Source organism: Pipistrellus hanaki (assembly GCF_964339955.1).
Source record: "Pipistrellus hanaki genome assembly, chromosome: 3".
Lineage (NCBI taxonomy): Eukaryota > Metazoa > Chordata > Mammalia > Chiroptera > Vespertilionidae > Pipistrellus > Pipistrellus hanaki.
In genome coordinates this window covers 646,145-670,043 of record NC_140505.1, presented here as the reverse complement: position 1 = coordinate 670,043, position 23,899 = coordinate 646,145, and the positions used below count along the sequence as shown (strand labels likewise).

The following is a 23,899-nucleotide window of genomic DNA, read 5'->3' as shown; positions in this document are numbered from 1 at the left end:
CCACCTCAGCAGGGGCGTGGCCCGTTGCTGTGCAGGAGGAGGGCAGGAGGGACACCGTAGGCAAGGGTCCCGGTGGTCACTGAGGGTGTCTGTAGGTCACCTACGCCCCGCTGTCGTTGGCCAGTTCTCACCAACACCCTCCTGCTCATGGCCCCACCCCTTCCTCCTCCGTTCCCCAGTGACCAGGTGGGCACCTCTGAGGGAACCCCTCTCTGTTGTCCCCTAGCATTAACGTCTCCCTCACCGCCCAGAATTGAAATAAAGGCTCCTTATTAATGCAATTAAGTCAAGTGACTACATGCTTTTCTGTTTTGTTTTATGAAAGAATGAAATCACATTTCAACTTCTTTATTAAAATATGTAGGGAAACAGTAAGGAATCTCAAATTGCACTTTTATTGACTTGAGTGATTCTAGTAAGTCCTGGGCATAATTATTTTTTTTTTAAAGTATCTTTTGATTGCTTTATAGAGAGAGAGGAAGGGAGAGGCAGAGAGAGAAACATCAGTGATGAGTGAGAATCATTGATCGGCTGCCTCCTGCATGCCCCTAATGGGGATCAAACCCACAAGCCTGGCATGTGCCATGACCAGGCATTGAACCCTGACCTCTTGACTCATAGGTCAACGCTCAACCACTGCGCAGCCCCGGCCGGGCATCCCGGCCTAATTCTTCAGGTGAGCAGGTGACTACACTCGTATTTAAGAGCCTAGACTTCCCAGTCTCTGCGTTAGTCCCCAGGTCTTCACTGGTAAGGACGCTGAGGCTAAGCAGATGTCTGTTTCCTCCAAACGAGAGTGGCTCAGCGTAGATACTTAAATGGATCACTCAATAAGAGCAATCCCACTTAACGGTAACAAGATGATTTTTTTCACTTGACTTTCTCTTGATCTTATCTACAACTTTATTAAAAGTATTGCGATTTATGTTTACAAATTGGACATTGTTTTCATGTCAAACGGAGCCGGCCTAAGGAGCCAGTAACCAGCCACCTTATGTCTGCAGCCAACAGCACAAAAAGCCGCTCCGAATGGCAGCATCTGTCTTAGGCTGTTCACAGTGCTTCTGCTTTGCAAAGAGAAGGGGAAAAGAATGTGGTGCAACAAGAAACACACGGTGGACAATGAAGAAGCTTCCATTTCCAAAGCTGCTCTTGCCAGCCATGAGCCCTGAGTCTGGTGCCTGTTGGTCAGCTGAGCAGCACTCACACTGTGGGAGTGCACGGATCACTAGGAAGTAGCTCCTGCATTAAGTGTCTTCCCTCTGGTGGTCAGTGCATGTCATAACGACCGGTTGACCTGTCATTTGGTCATTCAATTGTTTAGGCTTTTATATATATATAGTTAGACTATTTTTGCTTTTGAGAGGCTTCTCCTCACCCCCTTATTCCTGAAACACTGTCTCTATAGTGGCTTTATGGGCTTGTGATGGCTGTCCTCATTCATGCTTCACTTTTACACACATAGAGAAGTATCTGCCAATGCAGACAGCAGCTCCCAGAATCATGACCTCCTGACGTGTCAGGGGCCTCTTCTGTAGGAAGCGTTTTTCAAGCCTTAACTGTGCAGCTGTATATGCATCAAAGAGCTTACTTTCCTAACCAGCACATTAGAAAGAGACGGCATGAACGTGGAGACACACTAGCACAGGGGTCGGCAAACTCATTAGTCACCAGAGCCGAATACCAACAGGCAACGATTGACCTTTCTTTTGAGAGCCACATTTTTTAAACAAACTTCTTCTAATGCCACTTCTTCAACATAGTCTCGCCCAGGCCATGGTATTTTGTGGAAGAGCCACATTTCAGGGGCCAAAGAGCCGCATGTGGCTCTCGAGCCACAGTTTGCCGACCAGGGCACTAGCAGAAGGCCTTTGAACACACTATTACCTGCTCTCTGAAAGAACACTGAGTATCGTTAAGTTCAGGAAAACCCAACCTTCCCTCGGAAGGAGCGGGGTTGAACTCTCGGTGACCCTGCAGATGATCCTGGGCTAGAAGTCAAATGTCTGTGGTGTCCACGATCCCGTTCACCAGCAAAGGAAGCGAACAGCGAACGCTCACTCCCAGAGGCAAGGAGCGAAGTTTCAGGAGCCACTGTCATGTCCAGGGCGTGGGAGTTTATAGGAACAGGAATGAGGAGTGTTCCCCATACATTTTACATGAGTGTCAGCTTCATGGAGAAAATCACTCTCTTGTGAAAGATCGATAAAGATGTTTCCACTAAAGACTAGAGGAGAAATAAATACGTGTCTCTGAATCAGGGCCTAGGAATTCCCCCAGCATCTGGGAAGAGGCAGCTTAGAATTCACAATTAGTTTCAAAGGCTTTCAATTCATTAGCGATCACTCCCCAAATAATAATTTTAATCCCACGTTTAGCTCTTCCTTACCTAACATGAATCATATCAGAGTATACTAAACAGTAAAAGGAAAGGAAAAAAAACTCATTGGTGCGGTGTCTTTATAGGAAATCCCATAATTATCCCTTAAATCATCCATAGATAGAAGCATTACGGACAGAAAAGTTTGACTCTCAACTTGGTTGAAAAACCTTTTTTAAAAAAAAATAATAAGAGTAAGTAGCATAGAATGATGAACACTGATAATGGAGGCACTAATGATAATGAAGAAATCTTTAAAAATAACTGCACAATTTCATAATATAGCATATTCATCATGAAATCAACATGGGCAAATTAGCCTGTGAAGGCTAAATAAACAGGGTATTAGATTTTGACAACTTTTATTGAAAGGGAGTTAGAGATAGATAGATGGATAGATGAATGAGTAGGTAGATGGGTAGATAGACAAATGGGGAGATGGATGGGTAGATGAATACATAGTTGGATAAGTGGGTGAATAGATGGATGGATGGATTTATATATAAGACCAGATTTCTAACACCATCCAAAACCCACTTACTGAGTATCACTTGGGGAAGAGGCCTTGGAATTTACATTAAAACAAGACCTCAAGTGATTCTTTAAAAAATTTTTGTAATATAACTTCATTGATTTCAGAGCGGAAGGGAGAGGAAGAGAGAGAGAAACATCAATGCTGAGAGAGAATCTCTGATGGGGTGTCTCCTGCACACCCCACACTGGGGATCAAGCCCACAACCTGGGCGTGTGTCCTGACCAAGAATCGAACTGTGACCTCCTGGTTTTTAGGTTGATGCTCAATCACTGGGCCACACTGACCAGGCCTCACGTGACTCTTACACACACAAAGTTTGCAAAAGAGTATTCAACGACTTCACACCATGGTCACAATGCCAACATCTTCACTGATAGGGGGACACGTTTAGTACCGAGGACAGAGTGTCTCCACCATACACCGGGGACCTGCTGGATTCTATCTGGATAATTCAGATAGAAAGTCAGGTTTGCCTTGATCATATTCAAGTGTTTTATTCGTTTTCCTTGAATTTTCCTGAGATCAAGGGTGTTCAAAATGCATAAAACTAAAAACAAATAAAAGGTGCCTGGAACGGAGCCACTATTTTATATCGTTTACATCTCAGGCTGCAATACTGCTAAGTGACACCGACAATGTGCCTCCTTCCTGCCTGTATTTCCCTGGATCTCATGTTGGTAACAAGAATCATGCTGACCTCCCAACGTGTTATTCAAGACTTACTTCTTCAGAAACAACTCGGGCAAATCTCCATTCCGACCACCAGCGTTAGGAGGAAGTCCGTCCTTCTCTCTACTGATCCTGGGAGAGGGTGGCAATGCTGAGCTCCCTCTCCCTGCCACGGCCTTCCCGCCAACACTCATACGAGATAAACATGGAGATTCCTATCAGCACATCACAGCTTGCGTTCGAGAGATAAACTCCTCCCAGCCTGCCTCTGGTTGGGGCACAGGCAGCAGCAGCCCATCGGTGTGTTTCCCTCACCTCCAGGTTTCTCTCTGCCTTTCCCTCTCTCTCCCATTCTCCCTAAAAATCAATTGGAAAATAGCCTCGGGTGAGGATTAATTTTTTAAAAATCGCCTGCATGCACGGGGTGTGGCTGCTCCCCACTGTGAGCTCAGCAGAGGCCCTGCCGCAGACACGGAGCGTGCGGCCCGCACAGGGCACTTAGTATGCGATTTGCATGTGGGCGGCTTAGGGAGTCTGCCCGGCGCTGCTGTCTGGTCTGCGGGGAGCCGCACCAGCCCTGAGCGCCTGTGGATCCGTTTCTTAAAGGAGCGGACGCGTCGTCCTGACATTTCCAAAGCCTGTTCGAGTCTGGTAGTCCCCCGGGGCCTGGGGCGGGGCGGGGCTGTTCTCCCAGCAGGGCCTTCTGTGTCCCTCCCTGTGGCCGAACAGACAGCTGGAGCTGGCAGCCATGGGGGCCCGTGCGAATGTGGGGTTCCCTCTTCCGCAGCCTGAAGTGGCCCATAGGCTCCGACCGGGAGTCCACCTACCACCACAGGCCTCTCCCTGCCCACAGCCACAGGGTTAAGGTTACAGAGCCTCCCCTGTCCCCCTTTAAAGACCCAAAAGCCCGAACTGAGCCCCACAGAGGTGCCCAGGGGCCACGCCAGCGTGTGCCCGCCCGCCGAGCTGCTCTGTAAACACACACACACCCCGACACGCAATCAAATGCTCCCCGAGTCCGTCCTGGCTGCAGGAGCTCTGACTCTGCAGTAATTTTCTCAGATCAGCCTCAGGTGAGGGGCTGGGGGCTCAAATCTGAGCTCTTGGAGAGAATTCTTCCTCCTTCCGTTACCTAGACTAGAGGGGACTGCTGACCGCCTCCTCCCTCTCCCCGTCCCTGCAGGCACTGCTGAGGCAGTGCTGGTGTGTGCTCCGTGCTCAGCCTTACGGCAGACAGGGTTAACTCCAAAAAGAAGAAACACCACGAGTGGATTCCGGTGCCCCAACGCTGTAGTGAAGCTCAAAGCACCAGCACCCAGAGCCACGCCAGGCACGGAGGCACAGGTCCAGGGCCACAGCCACGGCTGCTGCTGCCCCGCGGGTCTCTGCCAGAAGATCCTGAAGGATGCCCACGCACCCACACCTGCCAGGGCCTTTGCCAGGGGGAGCTGCCACCCAGGCCACGCTGCAGCTCCTGTGGCCGGGCTGCAGCCTGAGCGGTCCTCCACCTCCTTCCTGTCCCGGGAGCCCTGTACTCGCAGGCCCAGCCCAGGGCACTGCCATGCCCCCGCCCCTGCAGGGCCCAGCCCAGGTCACCAAGGATTCCAAAAGGGGGTACAGCCCTGCCCCAGGAGCCAGAGAGAACTGGGGAGACCCCTGTGCTGGCCTCACTAGCCCCCTGCCTGCAGCCCCTGCCATGGGACCCTGGGGAGCAGAGACCAGCCCCAACACTGGGGAGAGGAAGGCACTGCACACCCACCTCAGCCTCGGCCAGGCACTAGGCACACACACACATGCACATACACACATACACACGTGCACATATGCATGCACACGCGTTCACACGTATATGCATGCACACACCCATGTGTGCGAACACACATGCACACATGCACACGTGTGTGCATACATAAACATACACACAGGCACACATATACACAGGCACACACACATTCAGGCACACATACACACAGGGGCTCCTGCAGCCCGGACCAGGGACTCCCTGGAGTGGAGGGCACTCTCTGCCTGTAGCTGCCCCTCTAGGCTCCAGGGTAGCCCAGGACTTTGCTCCTCCCTCCCCAACCCCCGCTCCCGCCCCGCCAGCCGCCCCCAGGAAGCGCGGGCCCACCCGCGAGGGGGCAGCATTCTCCCCACACAGCACACGCGAGCTGATTATTAAGCAGCCCAGGCGGAGGCTGCCTCCTCCAACAGCAGCTCCTGCTAACTGCAGGGGGAAGGTGCTGGAGGGAGCAGGACAGCGGGGACAGCGGCCCTGAGGCCCAGGCGGGCTGCGGAGGATGGGGAGGGGTGGGGAGTTTGGTGGAGTTGCAGTTGCTTCACAAGTGTTTCCTCTCCACAGGGAGCTGCACTGAGCCAAGCCCTCCCCTCCCCAGGCCTGGGCCCACTTCCAGGCCATGGGCGGCCCCTCCCAGGGAGGACCCCTGGCTCTCTGGGTTCCAGCTTGGTCTCCTCCAGCTGAGACTGGGCTCCCAGGCCCTGCCCGCACACCACCCCACTGCACCCGCTGTGCCTCCTGGAGGCTCCAGAGCCCCAGGCTCACAAGGGGACCCCAGCAGGTGGGCGGGCAGAGGGCCAGTGTCTCTACAGCTCCTAATCCCCAGGAATGGGAACAGAACGGGCCTGGCTCCCCGGAATGCTGGGACCAGGGATTTGGGACTAGGGATGCTGGAACTGGGGATGCTGGGACCAGGGATGCTGGACCAGGGATGCTGGACCAGGGATGCTGGGAGGAGGGATGCTGGGAAGAGGGATGCTGGGACCAGGGATGCTGGGACCAGGGTGCTGGGACCAGGGTGCTGGACCAGTCCCCAGCAGTCAGAGGCCAGTCCCCAGCAGTCAGCTCTCTCCAGCTGGTGCCCAGAGGAGCCACAGGAGGGAACGCCTCACCCACCCCCTCTCCACACACACCCCCCAACCCAGGCCAGCCACCCCGGCGGCCCTAGAGGCACCGGACAGCCTGAGCCTGGACACCGGCCCGGGCCCTGGGACCAGGGACCACGGACCGGATGGGTAGAACAGGAGAGGCAGAGGATGGAGGACGGGGAAGACAGCAACTTCCTGGGGAGCAGAGATGGCAGGAACAGATACAGGACTCAGCGCTCCGAGACACACAGCCCACAGCTGCACCCAGAGCGGGGGCAGGAGTGCCGACAGGGCGCCAGACAGGCCAGCGGGAGGGGGCGCGGGGAGGGGGCACCGGAGGGGGCACGCACTGTGCAATGTGCATGGCGACCCCCTCTCGCCTCCCTCCCGCCCCGCCCCAAACCCAGAGGAGCTTGTGTTCCTGGAGGAGGAACAGCAGGCGCTGCAGCCCGCCGCTTCTCCTGCCTGGGGGCCGCTTGGGGGGACGCACCCAACTCACCTCAAGGAGAAAACCAAGTTCTCGGGGCTCCAGCGCCCCCGCCCCTCCAGAGGCAGCGCCCAGGTGCCTGGAGCCCCAGGAGGAGGAATCCCCCCCGGACCTCCCCCTCTCTCCGGCCCCCCTCCCCCGTCTCCCCTCCCGCGGGCGCAGGGAGCAGAGTGCGGGGAGCACGGCCCCCAGGCGGCCCTCACCACCCGACCCTTCCCCTCCGGGCCGGCGAAGGAGCTGGTGGAGGGGCCGGTGGGGGGACAGCGGGGCGCTCGCGGGGAGGGGGGGCCGGGGAGGGGGGCCAGGCCAGCTGCCGTGCTGCAGGGTGCATCCCGCCCCCCCAGCCCCAGGAGCCCCAACTTGAGAGCCGGCCTCCAGGCACCTGCTCCCCGCCGCTGGGTCCGGATCCGAAGAGTCCTGCACCGGCCCCGCCGCCGCCCGCTGCGCCCCGTCTCCATGGAGCAGGGGCCCGGGTCCGGCGGCTCCCCGCTCCCCGCTCCTGACAGCCCGCAGCCCGGAGCGGCGCCTGTCCCTCCGCCCCCCACCCCACCCCCCCGGTCCAGCGGCTCCCCGCTCCCCGCAACCGGCACCCCGGGAGCGGCCCTGTCCCTCCGGCCCCCACCCCTTTACACCCCCACCCCCCAGGAGCGGAGGCCGGGGCGGGCGGGGGAGGGGGTCCGCCCGCCCCGCACGGAGCCTCCCGCCGGCGCTGCCTCCCCGGCATCGCGCATCCCGTCCTCCCCAGCGGACCCGGCGCTCCCTCCGGCCGCCTCCCCCCGCGGCCCGGCCTCCCCGCGGCCCCGTCTCCTTACCGGTGGCTGCGGCGAGGAGCCCGGCGCACAGCAACAGCACGGCGGGCCCCGGGCGCTCCCTCCGCGCCGTCATGTCTGCAGATCGTCCTCCCTCCGGGCGGCGAGGGCTCCGCGGCGGCGAGGCTCTCCCTCCGGGGCCGCTCCCGGGCACGCGGCTGCGGCCGGGCCGGGCAGGTGGTCAGCGGAGGGCGCGGCGAGGCGCTCCGTCCGGGGCGGGGGCTCTCCGGGCCGGGCGGTCAGCGGAGGGCTCTCCGGGCCGCGCAGGGAGCCCGGTGCCCCCCGGCCCCGCGCCGCCTTCGCCTCCCGCAGGTCCGGGCGCCGGGCCGCGCCGCGCTCATCGCATCGCCGCCGGAGCCGCGGGCGGAGGGAGCTGCGGGCAGAGCCGGCGCCGGGTTGCGGGTGCGGGTGCGGGGCGAGCCGGCGGAGGCGCCGCGGCCGAGGCTGCGGAGGGATCGCGCAGCCTGGAGCGCGGAGCCCGAGCGCGGAGCCGGAGCCCGAGCGGAGGCAGCGGAGAGAGGCTGCGAGCAGCGAGTGGGAGCGGAGGGAGCGGGAGGAGGAGGGGCGGGCGGCGGGGAGGGCCCGGCGGGGAGGCGGGAGCGCGGGCGGCGGGCTGGGCGCGCACGGAGCGGCTGCCGCCGCGGCCGGACTCAGCCTCCTCCCCGCGGAGCGGGAGGGGCGGGAGCTGGAGGGAGGGAAACCGGCCCGCTACCCAGATGCGTGGCCGGCCGCCGGCTCCGAACCCCGCGAAGGCTGGGGAGGCGGACTGGCTGGGTGCGAGGTGGGGACCCCCACCCCAGACCCCATAAGGGAGAGGCAACTCCTGCAAACTGGGGGGGGGGGGGGGGGGGGGGCGCTGCGGGCAGGGCTGTGTCCCCCCGTCTCCGCCCTCTGCTCCCCGCTAACCGCGGAGAGGGTCCCGCACAACTTAGCCGAGCGGGAGGCAGGGCGCAGACCTCTCCAGCTCCCGGGGAAGGTGCCATTAAAACCCTCATTATTGCTGGGCAGGTGTGGCCAGGAGAGTGTGTGCAGGGAGTTAGCGCCTCCCGCCTTCCGGCCAGGGTGTGGGGCGCTCTCTGCACAAGCAGGTCCCCCTCCCATTCCAAGGGGACCAGGGTCTGGAAGCGCCTTCGGCCTGCACCCCTGGAGCTGAGTCCACCTGCGGGGGGGTGGGGGGGGACAGGCAGAGCTGCTCTCTGGGTCTGCAGAGGCAGGAGCAGGAGCGCCCCAGAAGCTGATGGGAGGAACCCCGTGCCACCCAGCTTCTCCCCAGGAGAGGAGGTGCTCTCCCCCCCACCCCCCAGCAGATGCCATCTCTGGGGAACAGGGAGGGCGGGACGGGATGGCAGGGCGGTTTATTTAGGGGATAAGGTGGTGCATTCTCAGGAGACCAGGAGGCAGGAGGCATGGTGCTGGCATTCACAGCGAGATGGCAAAGCATTTCCCCCAGAAGGTGCCAGTGACTCCCCTGGAGGGTGGGAGGGCGGGAGGGAGCAGGCCCAGGAGTGCCCTGACTTGCAGGCCTGGACCTGTGGGCAGAACCGAGGCCCCCACCCCCAGGGGGTGACCAAGGTCCTGGCGCTTCAGTCCCACCTGCCTGTCTCCTCTTCAGGAGGAACAGCTGGCAGTTCCATCCTGCGCCACTTCCTGTCTTGTTTTTCCTGGAGTGCCTCTGTCCCCAGGGTCTCTGGGCTCCCCAAGGGGGTGGTGAGTGCAGACAACCTTCAATGACAGCTCCGAAGCATGTCTCCCTGTCATCTCACACCCTCAGCCAGGAGCAGCTGTGTGCAGGGAGGACTCGCTGGGGCTGGGAGGGAGCTGCAGGCGGGGGGCCATGGGGCTGCTCTGAGGCCGCTGTCCTGCCCTGGCCAGGCGGTTCCACCTGCAAAGCCCTCCTCTGCACCCCCCTTCCCTGCTCCCCCAGGACTGGTGGGGGAGGGAGAAGGCAGGGGGACCCAGGGACCCCGCCCCTGAGGCTGGACCAGGCCTGCAGAGGGAGGGTCCCTGCCTTGTGACTTCGCATCAGACCCGGAATGTCTTTGGAGCTCAGAACCCAAGCCCAGTGCCTTCGGAGCCCATGAACCATTCAATCTCCTCCTCAGAAGACCAGACCTCCGAGCTCCTGCAGGATCGGGACCTGTGTCTCCTGGAGGAACCGAGGAGCTACGCTGGGCTCCTGGGGACTCATGTCACCAAGGAGGGTCTCTGCCAGGAAACCCTGTCCCCCCTCCCGCCCTGGCCACTCACAGTGACTCCCTGTGGGGCTCAGCCAGGGTGCCTGTCACCAGGAACCCAGCACCTGCCGGAAACAGGACCAGCTGCAGGCGGTGGCCCGGCCACCGCCGGCTCTGTGTCACCTCTCCGACGCCCGCTCCGCTCTCTGCAGTGCCAAGAGTCCATTTGGCTCCCATCTTTGAGGAAAACGGCCCACAGAACCGGTCAATACCCCTGTATGCCATTATTCCTGGGGGAGTTTTCTTTAACCAGACTGTACGTCAGGCCGTTACCGTGATCGAGGCCCACGTGTTCTTCATCGTAGGCGCGCGGAGGGGGCGGCGGCTGTCCAGTACGACCTTCTGATCTGTGACATGGTTGAATCTGCTTTAATATTGCGATGTTTTCCCAGGATCTCCAGGCAGGTTCCTCTGCAGGAAGCGCGGGGCCCTGCTGCCATCTAGTGGCCAGGTTTTCTGGTTGGGCCTTCGCACAGAAGTTGGTGGTCCAGGGTCTGACCTGCCCAGCCCCCCTGCTGACCCTCCCAGGGCCCCTGGGCTCTCCTGGGCCTGGTGAGGATGGGGCTTGGGCGTGAGGACGCCTGTCAGCTTCCCAGGGGCCTTCCCTTTTAACTTGGAATGATCGTGACCGCCCTAAGGTATAGGGCAGCTCTAATGCCAGCAAATGCGAGTGAAGCTTCTTAGCCAAGGGGGGTCAAAGCAGGGGGTGCCCCCGGAGTGCCCCCCAGGCCGGGTGCCACCCCAGTGGGCTCCTGCAGTAGCACAGGCGTTACTGCTTGTGGCCCGGAGTCTGGCTGAGCAGGACTGACAGCATGGGGGGCTGGGGCTGAGAGCACAGAAGGGGTGCATGAAAGCAGAGGGTGTGGCCTCTGGGAAGGAGGGGTCCTCCCTATAATCCTGTAAGTGGGGGAGGAAGACTCCATTGAGCTGGAGAGAGGAAGTGCGGTAACTGAGGAGGGTGCCTGGCTTTGTTTTAAGTGAAATCATCTTAGGAGGGAGCCAAACTAGGAGCAGTTACTGAAATAAGATTAGACATTAAGCCTGGCCAGTGTGGCTCAGTGGTCGAGAGCCGACCTAGGAACCAGGAGTTGAATTCCCAGGCAGGGTCCATACCCTGGTTGTGTGTGGGCTCGATCCCCAGGAGGGGGCGTGCAAGAGGCAGCAGACCCATGATTCTCTCTCATCATTGATGTTTCTCTCTCTCTCTTCTCTCCCTCCCTCTCTGAAATCAATAAAAATATATTTTTTTTTTAAATTAGAAATTTTAAATTTTTGCACAGGAGAGGATGCTAATGATCTAGAAAAGCAGTGAAGTGTGTGTGAGAACATGGTGTGTGCCCTGATTGCTGAATGGGCCCTCTGTGCTTGCCTGGTGCACTCACTGGACATGGATGGGGCGTGGAGAGTTGGGGGAATTCGCTCCTCATCGAAGGATGGGTCCACCGGCCCCTGGGCAATGGGCTGGGTGCTCTGGGAAACCCTGCACCTCCAGGCTCCGCCCCTCACCTGAGGCGCAGAGAGTTTGCGGTAACATCAGCACTGCCCCTGAGGCCACTCCTCCTTCCCCTCTCACATTTCTCACCTCAGCATGTCCCTGCCCCTCAGTCACCATAAAAGGACCTGTGATGCATGTCTCTGCTGAGGTTCAGGGAGTTATTTAAGGGAAAGACATTCCAAATTTATTTTTAAAAATCTGTATTTACCAGAACAGGCTGTGAAGGAGCAGGTCCCCCCCCCCCACACACACACACACACACACGCACGCTGATGCACGCACATGCATGCACACACATGCACATATGCACACGGTCTCCACAGTAGCTCTAGAATGCAGACTGTTGCATTTGTTTTCATCTATAAAAGTAAAAGCCTCCTAGTTTTTTAGTATTTTCCCCATAAAAAGTCAGTGACTGTGCAGCGATCACAAACCTGAACAGTCTTTTTGCCCAGGAATGGCTTAGATCCAGAAGCCCAGAGGGGTGGGGACCCCGTCCACTGAGGGTGTCCACTTCTCCTCCCAGCGGTGCCTCCTACCGGGCGGGTTCCCTCCTCCAAGGACCACGTTCCCCTCGTCTCGGCTCTGGGACGCGTGAGGGGAAGCCATCATTCCGCCGGGAAGCAGGCCTCCGGCCCCGGGGGCCTCTCAGGTGGACCTGGGGCGTCACCGTGGACATGTGTCTCATCACCCACACGTCTCTCTGCAGATCTGACATGGAGAGGGGACCGGCTGGAGGTGGGCCGGGCCCGCCTGCCTCCCCTCCCGCGGTCATGGGTCAGCCGAAGGATTCTGGATGCCCTGCGGGGAGGGCCTGGGACTGCCCAGCCGCTCCTGCGGGAGACACGGCCACTCAGCACTCCCCTCCTCTTGTTGCCTCCATCACCGATGCATTCTCTCCACCCATCCCTGCCCATGTCGCTCTTGATGGGCCTTAAAGACAGGCAGCTGGTGTGACTGCCTCTCCACGGATAGACCCCAAGTCCCTGCGAGTGTCCATCTGTTCAAAGGGCCCGGAACAGAGCCTTGTCCTGTGAGGCTGGGAGGGCTTGGTGTGGAAGACGCCCCATGAGCTGAAGATGCTTGTAGGGGTTTTGAGTTGAGACGGTCAACTCCTGTGACCTACTTAACCTTTCGCTGAGTAAATGCACACCCAAGAGCGCGTCCCAGGTCAAGAACTGATAAGAGACCCTCGTCAGTGTCCCCGCCCTCCATCCGCTTCCCGGGTTCCCAGTCTGTGGCTGGGCGGCTCCTGGTGGGAGATGGGGCTCCTCACCCACCTAAGGAGAGCCTACCTACCCCCTGCTGTTGGGGCCTGTGCCCCCGCACCGGGGCCCAGCCCCTGGCCCAGCGTCTATCCCGGCACCCTGACGAGGGCCGTGGCCATCTGTGAGGAAGGAGCAAGGTCAGCTCCCTGTCTTCCCACTCGCCTTACCTCTGCTGCTGAGTTGAAATGCGTTTTGATATTTTCCCCCAGAAAGACCGTCCTTTCTTATTGATTGAAATACCATCTGCCAGAATGTTTCCTGAAACTGCACAGACCAGGCCTCTCGGGTCGGAGCAGCGTCTGTAAGCCGCGGTTACGTCCTTGGAGTGACCGCCCGCCGTCACCACATCTCCCCTTTCCGGCGGCGCCGAATCGGGTCTCAGAGAGCAGCCACCCTCTGACCTCCTGCAGTGGCCACACCGCCTCCTTGGGGCGCGGAGAGTGGAGGGGTCTGAGCTAGCACCATGGCAGGAGGCTGGCAAAGTGGGGGGCTCCAGCCACTCCCGGGGCTCTGAGCAAGGCCTTCTGCCCAGGGGAGTGGCTTCCTGACTTGAGCAGGAGGAGAGTGAGACGCGAGACAAGCACCACAGCTCATTCATCTCACGTGGGACCTCACAGAAAGCCACTGAGAGCCACAGGGAGCCACGGGGAAACAGAGAGAGACATGGGGAAACACAGAGAGACACGGGGAGCCATGGAGAGACACGGGGGGCCATGGAGAGACACGGGGGGCCATGGAGAGACATGGGGGCCACAGAAAGACACAAAGAGACATGGGGAGACATGGAGAGCCATGAGAGACACAGGGAGCCACAGAGAGACATGGGGAGCCACAGGAAGCCATGGGGAGCCATAGGGAGACACAGGGAGTCATGGAGAGACATGGGGGGGGCCATGGAGAGACATGGGGGCCACAGAAAGATACAGAGAGACATGGGGAGACATGGAGAGCCATGAGAGACACAGGGAGCCACAGAGAGACACAGGGAGCCACAGGAAGCCACGGGGAGACACGGGGAGCTACAGGAAGTCATGGAGAGACACGGGGGGCCATGGAGAGACACAGGGGCCACAGAAAGACACAGAGAGACATGGGGAGATATGGAGAGCCATGAGAGACACAGGGAGCCACAGAGAGACACGGGGAGACACGGGGAGACACAGGGAGTCATGGAGAGACACGGGGGGCCATGGAGAGACATGAGGGGGCACAGAGCACCACGGATAGTCACGGGGAGCCAGAGCTCACACATCATGCATCTGCCCTTCTAACTCACAGTTTTGAAAAGGTCTCGGGATAATAATTTAATTCCCTTAAAAGGAAACCCCTGGCTTCCTCAATCTCTCACTGACAATGGCATGTAACAGAGAGGAGCTCAGATGGCCGATGACGAGGTTTCTCAGGACATACTCTCCCTCAGCCTTCGTGGCCCCTGCCGGTGTACTGCATGGGGGCGGAGCTGCATTTTAACACTGCTGGTGAGGCACCTTGTGAGGGGCAAACACTCCCTGTGACCAAAAGTCACTCCCCTAGCTCACTAAAGGAATGGGGTAAGATACCGGGATACACGTGTATGACAGCACGTGTCTGTGTGTGTAACTATGTTCATGGTCAGATCCATTCACCTGGCAGAGAGCTGCTCAGGAAGGACGGTGAGACCGTGTTAAAATAAAACAGAGTAACATGGATGTTTACGAGGTTTATGGTGATCATTTTACAATACAGGCAACTATAAAATCATATGTAAATACCAGAAACCCATATCATGTTATACGTCAGCGAGAGGCCCGGTGCACAGCATTCATACACTTGGGTGGGGGCAGTCCTCGCAGCCTGGCCTGCGCCCTTCAGCAGTCAGGGAGCCCTCGGGGATGTCTGACTGATGGCTTAGGCCTGCGGGAGTGGGCCTAGCCTGGCAGTCAGACATCCTTAGCGCTGCCACTGCTATGCTCACTGGCCGTCAGCCCGGCTTGTGGCTGAGTGGCTCTCCCCCTGTAGGAGTGCACTGACCACAGCTCCTGTGTAGAGTGTCTGCCCCCTGGTGGTCAGGGCATGTCATAGCGACCGGTCATTCCGTCAATTTGCATATTGCCCTTTTACGACATAAGATTCAGTCAATTTGCATATTGCCCTTTTATGACATAAGATTAAAAAAGCAAGCAAGCAAAATAAACAAGAAATGTTTCTGATATTTCTACCCCGGAGATTACATTTCATTGGAAAAGTCTCGATGCATATTTAAGTGCTGAGTGCCTGAGGAACCTGCCTGAATCAGGAGATGAGGGCTTTGGCGAGGACCGCTGAACCACGTTGCCCGGAGCGCCGTCCAGCGTGTTGGTGCTTGGTGGGAAGAGCATCCGGTAGGCGACTCCCCTTCGGGGAGCAGAGGAAACCCAGGGACCTGGGGAGAAGCTCCTGGCACTTGGGGTTTGACGGTGAAAGCAAAGGGGATGGCAGCAGCAAGACACTGGTGAGCGCTCCCACCCCGTCCCAGAGCCGTGGAGCCAGCGGCAGAAGCGGCAGCCCCGGGTGCCAGGCTGCACACAGGCAGCGTCCTCGGCACAGCCGTGGGGAGTCGGGGAGGGCAGCACACACAGGGTGCGGGGTAGCAGGTCCAGCTGGGGGGAATGCCCCCACAGTGAGCAGCTCGAGGGGAAATGGAGGGAACCCCCAGTCCGGCCTGGCCCTGGTGGGGTCCCTGCAGACCGGAGGCAAGCCTCTCTCCCATTTCACACAACGCAGAGCCCACTCACGGCGGCACATGTGGGACCTCGTGGAAAGCCTCATCCGGCCAAGGGAGACCTGCAGCCACGTGGGCAGAGGACAGTGAGTAGTCAGGATGCACGATAGAGCAGGAGGCTGGAGGGGATTAGAGGAGGGGTCCTCTGGGGACGAGGGTTGTCAAGAGCCTCTGTGTACACTGAGGATTCAGAAAGCCATGGCCACACCCAGCCACGTGGCACTCTCAGACACACCCCACAGGGCCCTGCGCTGACCTCCGGGCCCAGCACAAGCAGGGAGAGAATTGAGGGTGGGCTGTAAGGGAGCCCAACCAGGATCCGAGGAAGGCGGTAGAGACAGAGGGCAGTTTCAGGGAAGGGGTCGGGAGAGGCATGCTTACGTGACCGGCAGACAGCTCCAAGCCCCACTACCTTCCATGCACAGAGCAGGGCGGGAGGATACAGGACAAGGAGAAGGAGAAGAAGGGGCACTGGGTGAGCTTTACACCTTGGAACTGGCGCCCTGCGGGGAGAAGGGGATAGTAGCCATTGGGAAAGCAGGGGGGACCTAGTGTGAGGAAGGTCCAATTAGGAAGAGTCATGAGGAGACCAGAGCTTCCGGCATTTACAGGCCCTGAGACAGATTCCCAGGGACTCGGTTTCCTCCTGTTGGGGAGAGAGCAGGCTTTCTCCACTCGGGGGCCTCCCCAGGGGGCGTGTATACACTGACAATAAACTCCCACCCTTTCGCTTATCATCTTTTCGTCCGTAAATTTTATCCTTCAGACTTCGGAGGACAAGAGCCGCCACGGGAGTCCGACCTGTCCAGTCCACGGATCGGCAGGAGTGCTAGGCCTCAGCCCACGTCCCCGGAGAGCACTGCGGTTGCTTGGTTCTTGTTCTCTTTGCTTTGTCTTTTGCTCTTGGCACCGAAGGAAATCTTTGTCTTGACATTAGACTAGTTACACGAAAGGTCAGTTTTCAACCACCAAGAAGAGAAAACCCGGGAGGGGGAGAGCTGGATTTACAGAGTTACCACGGAATTACATCCGGCTCAGAAGCCACCTCCCAGAGCCACACAGCATGCCGCCACGTGAGGAGAGATGGCCTGTGGGAAGAAGAAAGGCAAACAGACAAGAGCAGTCCTTGGACAAGCCCAGACGGTGTGGAGTTACTAGATAAAGACTCTAAATAAACTCCTTCTAATATTTCCTAAAAACTAAAGAAACCCATTGCCCAAAGGCTATAGAAACCCATAAAAGCAATGGCCAAGCACCATGGGCAGGTCAACAGGGGCAGAAAGGTTAGGGGTCACACAGGGACTTGGAGCTCAATGGGGGGCCAGGGGGAACATATATAATACTTTCAACAATGAAGAATTATCTTAAAAAACCATAAACCTAGAAAAGAAAAGGTCAGGTTGATGGCAAAGCCCTTTAAGGAAGGTACTGAGGCCATCTCATTTCTGTGCACCTTCTCCAGCACAGGGTTGGGCCCAGAGCCGCTCCCCGGCCTCAAGGCTGCGGTGCCAGAGCCTGGAAGTGGATGTGGAGTGACTTCCCTTCTCCCTGCAAACCAGTCAGACTCCAGAGCCCCCACCCCCAAACTCCAGAGCCCCCGGCAAACGCCAGAGCCCCCCACAAGCTCCAGAGCAGGGGAGGGACCCTGTCTCTGCCAAGGGCCTTGTGGGTATTTGTAACATCACCCTCAGGCCGCACAAGACTATCAGCTTATGAATCAGCCTGCTCCATGTGGTCAGTCATTAACTCCCCCTAATGCCCAGGCAGGGCCAGGCCAGACCAAGGGATTTCATGGCCTTATAAGGCCGAGGGCTGGTTCTCCCACCCCTGCCTTGGAGGGAAAACATACACTTCTGTCAAGGCCTACTCATGAAATTAAGATACTTTTCACCAAAGATCACCTTAACACTTGGGTTCTTATTTTTTAAATAAATGCGTTTTACTTGGCCTGAGGTTTGACGCGTCAGCAGTTAAATCCCGTACCTTTTGTTTCGGGCTTCATTTCTCTATACTAGGAGACACACATCACAGAGGTTGGGAGCTGTGGCAGATCCAATTTTGTCATTGAAGAGAGAGGTTGTTTTTCTCTTTCTCTATTTTGATTTTTTTTTTTTTTTTTTCCCCAGTTTGGAAGAAGGGTAATGAAGGAAAAACAAAAAAATAAAGCAAAACCAACAGAAATGTTCGTACTTTCATTTTTTAAAAATCCCAGGTCTTTTTTGACATTATTTCTCCTCCCGTTCTTATTTTGGTTGATCTATTTCATTGTGTTTCTGCAATGATCTTCTAACCAGGCCCCTACTTATAGCACCTCCTCCCTTCTGATCTGTGCTTGGCCAGATTAATTTTCATGAGTACAGAGTAGTGTAAAGGTCAGTAGGGGCTCTAATATTTATTCATCCATCCAACAAATATTTATTGAGGAGTTATTGAAATTTCTTCAGGAAATAGCTGGGAGTAAAAATAAAAACTTTATGTTTATGGAATGATATAAAAAGGGACAGACAATAAAAAGTAAACAGATATGTAAGTTATGGTAGCTATAAATGCTATGAAGAAATATTTTTTTAAAGAAAGGCAGGAGTGCTTTTTTTAGGTAAGATTGTCAAAGATTTATCAAAAAAGTGATATCTGAACAGGAGCAGGGATGTTCTGAAGAAGGAAGTGGCATTAACTCCCCAGCAGGGGCATCCGGCCTGCAGGCAGAGCAGGTTCAAAGGCCTCCAGTGCCAGCCTTGAAACCAGTGAGGACCAAAGAGGCAGATTCCAGATGGATGGTTAGGCAGGTGGAGGGCCAAGGGTGAGAGGGACAGGAGATGAGATCAGACAGTCAAGGGCAGAATGTGGGGCCTGATGGGGCTGAGTAAGGACAGAATGCCAGCATTTGTTAGCAACCGGAGACTCAGAACAACCTCAAGAACATGAGCTGAGCAAAAGGACTTCCAAGTGCAGAGAACCCTCATTCATCCACACATCCATCCACCTATCCATCCTCCCTTCCATCCACCCACCCATCCATCTATCCATCCACCCACCCATCCACCTATCCATCCACCCATCCATCCATCCACCCATCCATCCACCCACCCATCCTCCCTTCCACCCACCCACCCATCCACCCACCCACCCATCTATCCATTCATCTATCCACCCACGCACCCACCCATCCACCTATCCATCCACCCATCCATCCATCCATCCATCTACCCACCCATCTCACCTCTTTCTACTGCTGGCTAAACTGAAGCCCCAAAAGAAACAGCTCTTTCTCCAAGGTCATGTAGCCACTCAAAATGGTCCCTCTTCAGTGTCTGAAGGTTTCCTCTGTTGGGGGCAGTGGGACTCCATCACGAAGGAGGAGGACAGAGACTCTGGCTGCTGCATGAGAGTCAATGAGGGGAAACCTGGGGCTTGCTGGGTAGACCCTGTGATCTAGCAGCATGAAGTTCCCACCACAGAGTTCACCCCAGCAAGAACCACCGGGCCACGGGGCAGGGAGAACACTGCGTCTGAGGCTGTCAGCGGGAGCCACATTCTCTTCTTGCCCTTTCACTGAGGAGCTGCAGAAAGGAGGCAACCAGGTGAAATGCTTGAGGTTTCAGTCCTCCCAACTGTAGAATGGGAAGAAACTCCCTACCGCTGAGGCTGTGGAGATGGTGAAAGAGTATGTCACGGAGGAAACGGTCAGATGTGAGGGGAGTCCAGGGGGAGAAACTAGATGGAGAGAAGTGTATTTCCGGAGTGGCGAGCCCGAGCGTCGCTGATGCCCAGCCTGTGGTGGCCTCATGTGCTCTGGCTCAGTTGAAGGGGGCCCCAGGGGGACCCCAGTCCTATTCATATCATTGGTGGGGTGATGGTTCTCTGTACCTTAATGACAAGGCATCAGTAAGAAGCCTTTTAAACATCCAGCTAGGGATGTTGGGTGGGCAACTGGAATTTCTAGTGTGGAATTTTGGAAACGGATGGAAGTGTAAAATGCAAATGTGGGCATTGTCAGTGTAAAGATGGCATTGAAAGCCTTGGGATTGCTTTGGGCTCACAAAGAACAGGAGTCAGGCAGAGAAGAGAAAAGGGAACCAAGCAGAGATCCCTGGGGCACGCCCATCTAGGGAGCGGGAAGCAGTGAAGGCTCTGATAAAGGGGTGTAAGAAGGCAGGGGCAGGGAGGGAGGGAGTAGAAGGGAGAAGGTTTGTCCCACCAGATCGGTAACAATGTCTTTCAGGAAAATAACATGCAAATCCCCGTGTTCCACAGTGAAAGGCAGAGGGAAACAAGAACAGAATTCACCCTTGGGTTTGACCACAGGTTTCCCCCTGTTGTGAGGTCAGACCCTAAAGGGGAGTGGTGAGTCCCAGAGGCCCTGAGACAGTGAGTCCGGGCACCTGGGGTGAGAGGCTTTGCTGTAAAGGAGAAAAGGAAACAGGAACCCAGCCTCCTCCAGGGTATCTGGGCACAGGCTTCTTAACTCTGTAGCTATGGGAGCAGGGCTGTGGGGTAAACCGGTGGAAAGGAGAAGCGGATGGTAGAGAAGAGGAACGTGAGGGAGGAGCCACACCTGGAGAGGACACAGGGGACTGTGATTTATGGGAAATGTGTGTGTGGCCTTCATCCCTGTCCCTGCACAGAGCCTGGAACACCACCTGCACTTCCTTTGTGTTAAGTTGTAAAGGTATGTTTGTTGTGTTAATGAACTGGCCTGGGGAGGGTTGCCCTGGGATCTAACCGTGTGATTGGAGGATCAGACTGTCAGTCCCACCCCCAAGACCCCTTGGGGAAAGCAGAGGGGCTAGAGCAGTGGTTCCCAACAGGGGGCACATGCCCCACAGGGGGAAACTGGATTTTTAAGGGGGCAATTGGAGAATGAGTTATTCACAGTGAATTTATTGCATTTCTAGTGGTTCTAGGAGTATCGTATACTGTATACAAATATATGTTGTGACATATTTATGCATTTCAGTTCTCTATTATATGGTTTGAAACTTTATTTGCTATTTTTTCATATCACTCCATGTTATTATTTTTTTTAACAATTTCTTAGTGATTTCTTCCTCAGAATGTCAGTTGTCATTTCATTCTTTCGTTTTTCTCTCTCATGGATGCCATGTTCTTTGGAAGTTTGTTTAGCCCAAGTTCATAGCCTTTTAGGCTCCGTCCATGGGAATAGTTCACTTTTTTGAATAAGAACTATATGTCACGGAGCAGGGGCACCAGGGTTTTAGAAATGCTCGGGGGGGGGGGGGGGGACCTAAAAAATGTTGGGTACCACAGGCTAGAGCTTCAATCAGTCGTCAGTGGCCAGTGACCTAGCAGCCCTGCCTGGGCAACGAAGCCTCCAGCAAAGCCAGAAAGAATGGCCTGAGAGCTCCCAGGTTGGGGAGCCTGGAAAGATACTGGGAGAGAAGGAGGGGAAATGGGAGCTCTGCACCCCACTCTGTGCCCACACCCTGCCCTGAGCACCCCTTCCACCTGGCTGCTCTGAGTGACATCCTTCCATAATTAGCCAACTCACCAGGGAGCAACTGGTTTCCTGAGTCCTGGGAGCCGCTCCAGAAAAGTAATCAAGGCCAAGGGGGGACTGAACTTCCATTTTCAGGCTCAGTCAGGAGCCCAGGTGACAACAGGCACTTGTGATTGGCATCTGCAGGAAGGGCTGGGGTTAGCCCTGGACCTGTGATTGGCATCTGTATTTGGGGGTGGGGCTAGCCCTGGACTGTGATTGGCATCTGCAGGAGGGGCTGGGGCTAGCCCTGACCTGAGGAATCTGGGTAAACTGTCCCAATGGAGCTGCACTGTCAGCCACCCAGCTGGTGGTCAGAGATCCACTTGTTGGAAAGAGGAACCCATCCCTCCCCCCCTCCCCCCCATAAATTTGTGTGCAGTTGGATCCAGTAGTTAGGAAGCAATTGCATAAATGGAACGGGTGCTGTGAAAGAGGGAGGCTGAGAAGTGAAATTAAATGAGTGACAGGAACGCTCTTGATGTCTCATTTTTTCAGGAGAGGTCGATGAGGGGAAGGGCATATGTAATACTTCCAACAATAAAGAAGTGAAAAAAAGAAGGAGGAGGAGGAGGAGGAAGAAGAGGAGGAGGAGGGGAGGAAGAGGAGGGGAGGAGGAGGAGGTCATCCATTGGGGTGCTGGTGGTTAGGAGAGACAACACATGAAACAGTCCCGTCGGAGGGAAGAAGACCAGGAAAGCAGGCAGACAGCGAGCAGCGAGGTGTGGGGCACCATGTGTCATACGTGTGAGCAGTAGCATAGCTGTGCATCTCCCCCAACCAGTTTCAGGTATTGTGATGCAGACACAATGGGAAAAGTGGATTTCACTCAGGGGTGATGGGAAGAGGGTCCCGTGGGCCAGGCTGGGGAGAGGGAACTGGTTCCCCTGAGCGGTTAGTGAAGAAAGCTGTATTGCCGGCTCCTGTGTCTCAGCGGTGGAGCGTCCACCTATGATCCAGGAGGTCACCATTAGATTCCCGGTCCGGGCACAGGCCCGGGTTGCAGGCTCCATCCCCTTTGGGGGGCGTGCAGGAGGCAGCTGATTCATGATTCTCTCTCATCATGGATGGTTCTGTCTCTCTCTCCCTCCCCCTTCCTCTCTGAAATCCATAAAAACATTTTTAAAAGAGAGAGGAGGTAGATGAGGAGGCAGGACTGCTCATGGGCTGGAGTCTTTGGGGGAAATATCTGTTGGGAATGGGGCCGTAAGGAGGGGCTGTGAGGGCGGAGGCTGTGGCCGGAAGCCATCCTCTCTGGGAGCGGAGGAGGCTGGAGAGTGGGTACAGTCTCTGGGGTTCCCCTGGGAGAGGGGAACTTAAGACAAAATCGATAGGAGTGCGCAGGGCAGCGAGCTAAAAGGCCCGGGTGAGACAGGCTGTCTGCAGGGCCACTGCCTCCCCAGCAAGGACAGCAGCCCTGGTGATAAACAAAGGCCTGGCCAGCTCCTCAGCCCTCAGCGGGGGGACAAATGGAGAGGGGACGTGGGGGGAGCTACTGTGCCCAGCATGGGCTTCTTAGTGCAGCCTGGCCTCGCCATGTGGGGCTCCAGGGGAAGGCGTGCCCCTGGGAGGGGTAAGTGAGGACCAAGGAGGAGCCATCCCATCTCCAATTGGGTGTGTCTAGTGGGAACAGGAAAAGGCAGACCCACCGGAAGGCAGAGGACCAGCAGTGCCCTCAGGGGGCATGGAGTGAGCAGCCCTGGTCCCGAGAGGGTCGAACAGCTTCCCAGGGTAGACACCTCCCCACCGAGCCGGCTCTCAACTCCAACCCTTTACACACTCACACACACACACACACACACACACACACACACAACACACATACGCACGCGCAGTCCAGCCTCCCCAGGGATGTCCCATGTGGGGAAGGAAGGGGGAGATGGGGATGGGAAGTGAAGGGAACAGACACGTGAGCTCCTGGATAACTCAGCTTCCTGCTGAGTGTGTGTGTATGTGTGTGGAGCGAGACACACACACACACACACACACACACACACACACACACTCTGTTCAGAGGCCTGGGGGCAGGGAGCGGCCGGGAACCTCGCTCTGGGCCCCGGAACCAGCGAGGAAAATGCAAGCCCAGTAAGAGCCCCTGAGAGAAATGAGCTCAAATATTTCCATGGAAAATGACGGCTCCACACTCCAGTGTAGGCACTCTCTTCAAATGTGTTTGGCACATTTTTGCAAAGCTGAAAGGACACCGTTAATGCAAATCTTACTGGAACTGCTTTTCATTGTAAATGCACAGACATGCCGTGTTCTCCTGCAAAGCCTTCAACGTCTAAAAAAAAAAAAATTATTTTGGAGAATTATGGTCAAAAATAAAATAGGAATGTAATCAAGTGGATATTTCAACAAGAATATTTTGCCTCACGTTGCAAAATAGTATTGACGGTTATTGACGGGTCTTGGTACACAACTGGGTTGGCGGGGACAGGGGCTCCTGAAGAGCGAGCAGGACCAGAGAAGCAGCCGCGGCTCCGGCCCTGCCTTGGAGTCACCGGCTCATTTTGGCTAAAACAGGTTGTGGCATCTCCATGAATTCCAATGATGACGGATTCTGCAGGCGCACGTTTGAGAGATGAGTTAGAGGGAGGCAGAGCTGTGTGAATGGAAATGGAACTAGAACCTGAATGCTTTGCCTGATCATTTGTTCCTTACCAAGATGCTGAACTTCTCCTAAAAATGGGGATTCTTATGTTGTTCTTGCCTCGATGTTCCTGTCGTCAAACGCTGACCTGCTCTCGCGCAGCACCGAACAGGGATACGGAGGCCTCCATGCTGCCCTTCCCGAGAGTGTGGTGAGCCGGGGCAGATGCACCCACATAACTGCATCCCGATGCCTCCCTCTGGGCTGGCCCCGAGGGTGGGCAGCGTGAGTCCAGGGGGAAAGCACAGG

At 56.6% G+C, this 23,899-nt stretch overlaps 1 protein-coding gene across 34 annotated transcripts in view; it reads right to left on the bottom strand.

Moving 5' to 3' along the window:
• Positions 1 to 8,170, bottom strand: part of CSMD1 (CUB and Sushi multiple domains 1) — a 574,681-nt gene extending 566,511 nt beyond the window's left edge. For all 34 annotated transcript variants that reach the window (XR_014794550.1, XR_014794551.1, XR_014794558.1 and 31 more), the window contains exon 1: positions 7,767 to 8,170. Coding sequence is in view for 3 of the 34 variants with exons in the window: in XM_084878313.1 (XP_084734439.1) it covers positions 7,767 to 7,839 (73 nt within the window). In the remaining 31 variants the exon portion in view is untranslated. The remainder of the gene's footprint in view (positions 1 to 7,766) is intronic.
• Between the last annotated feature and the right edge of the window lie 15,729 nt (positions 8,171 to 23,899).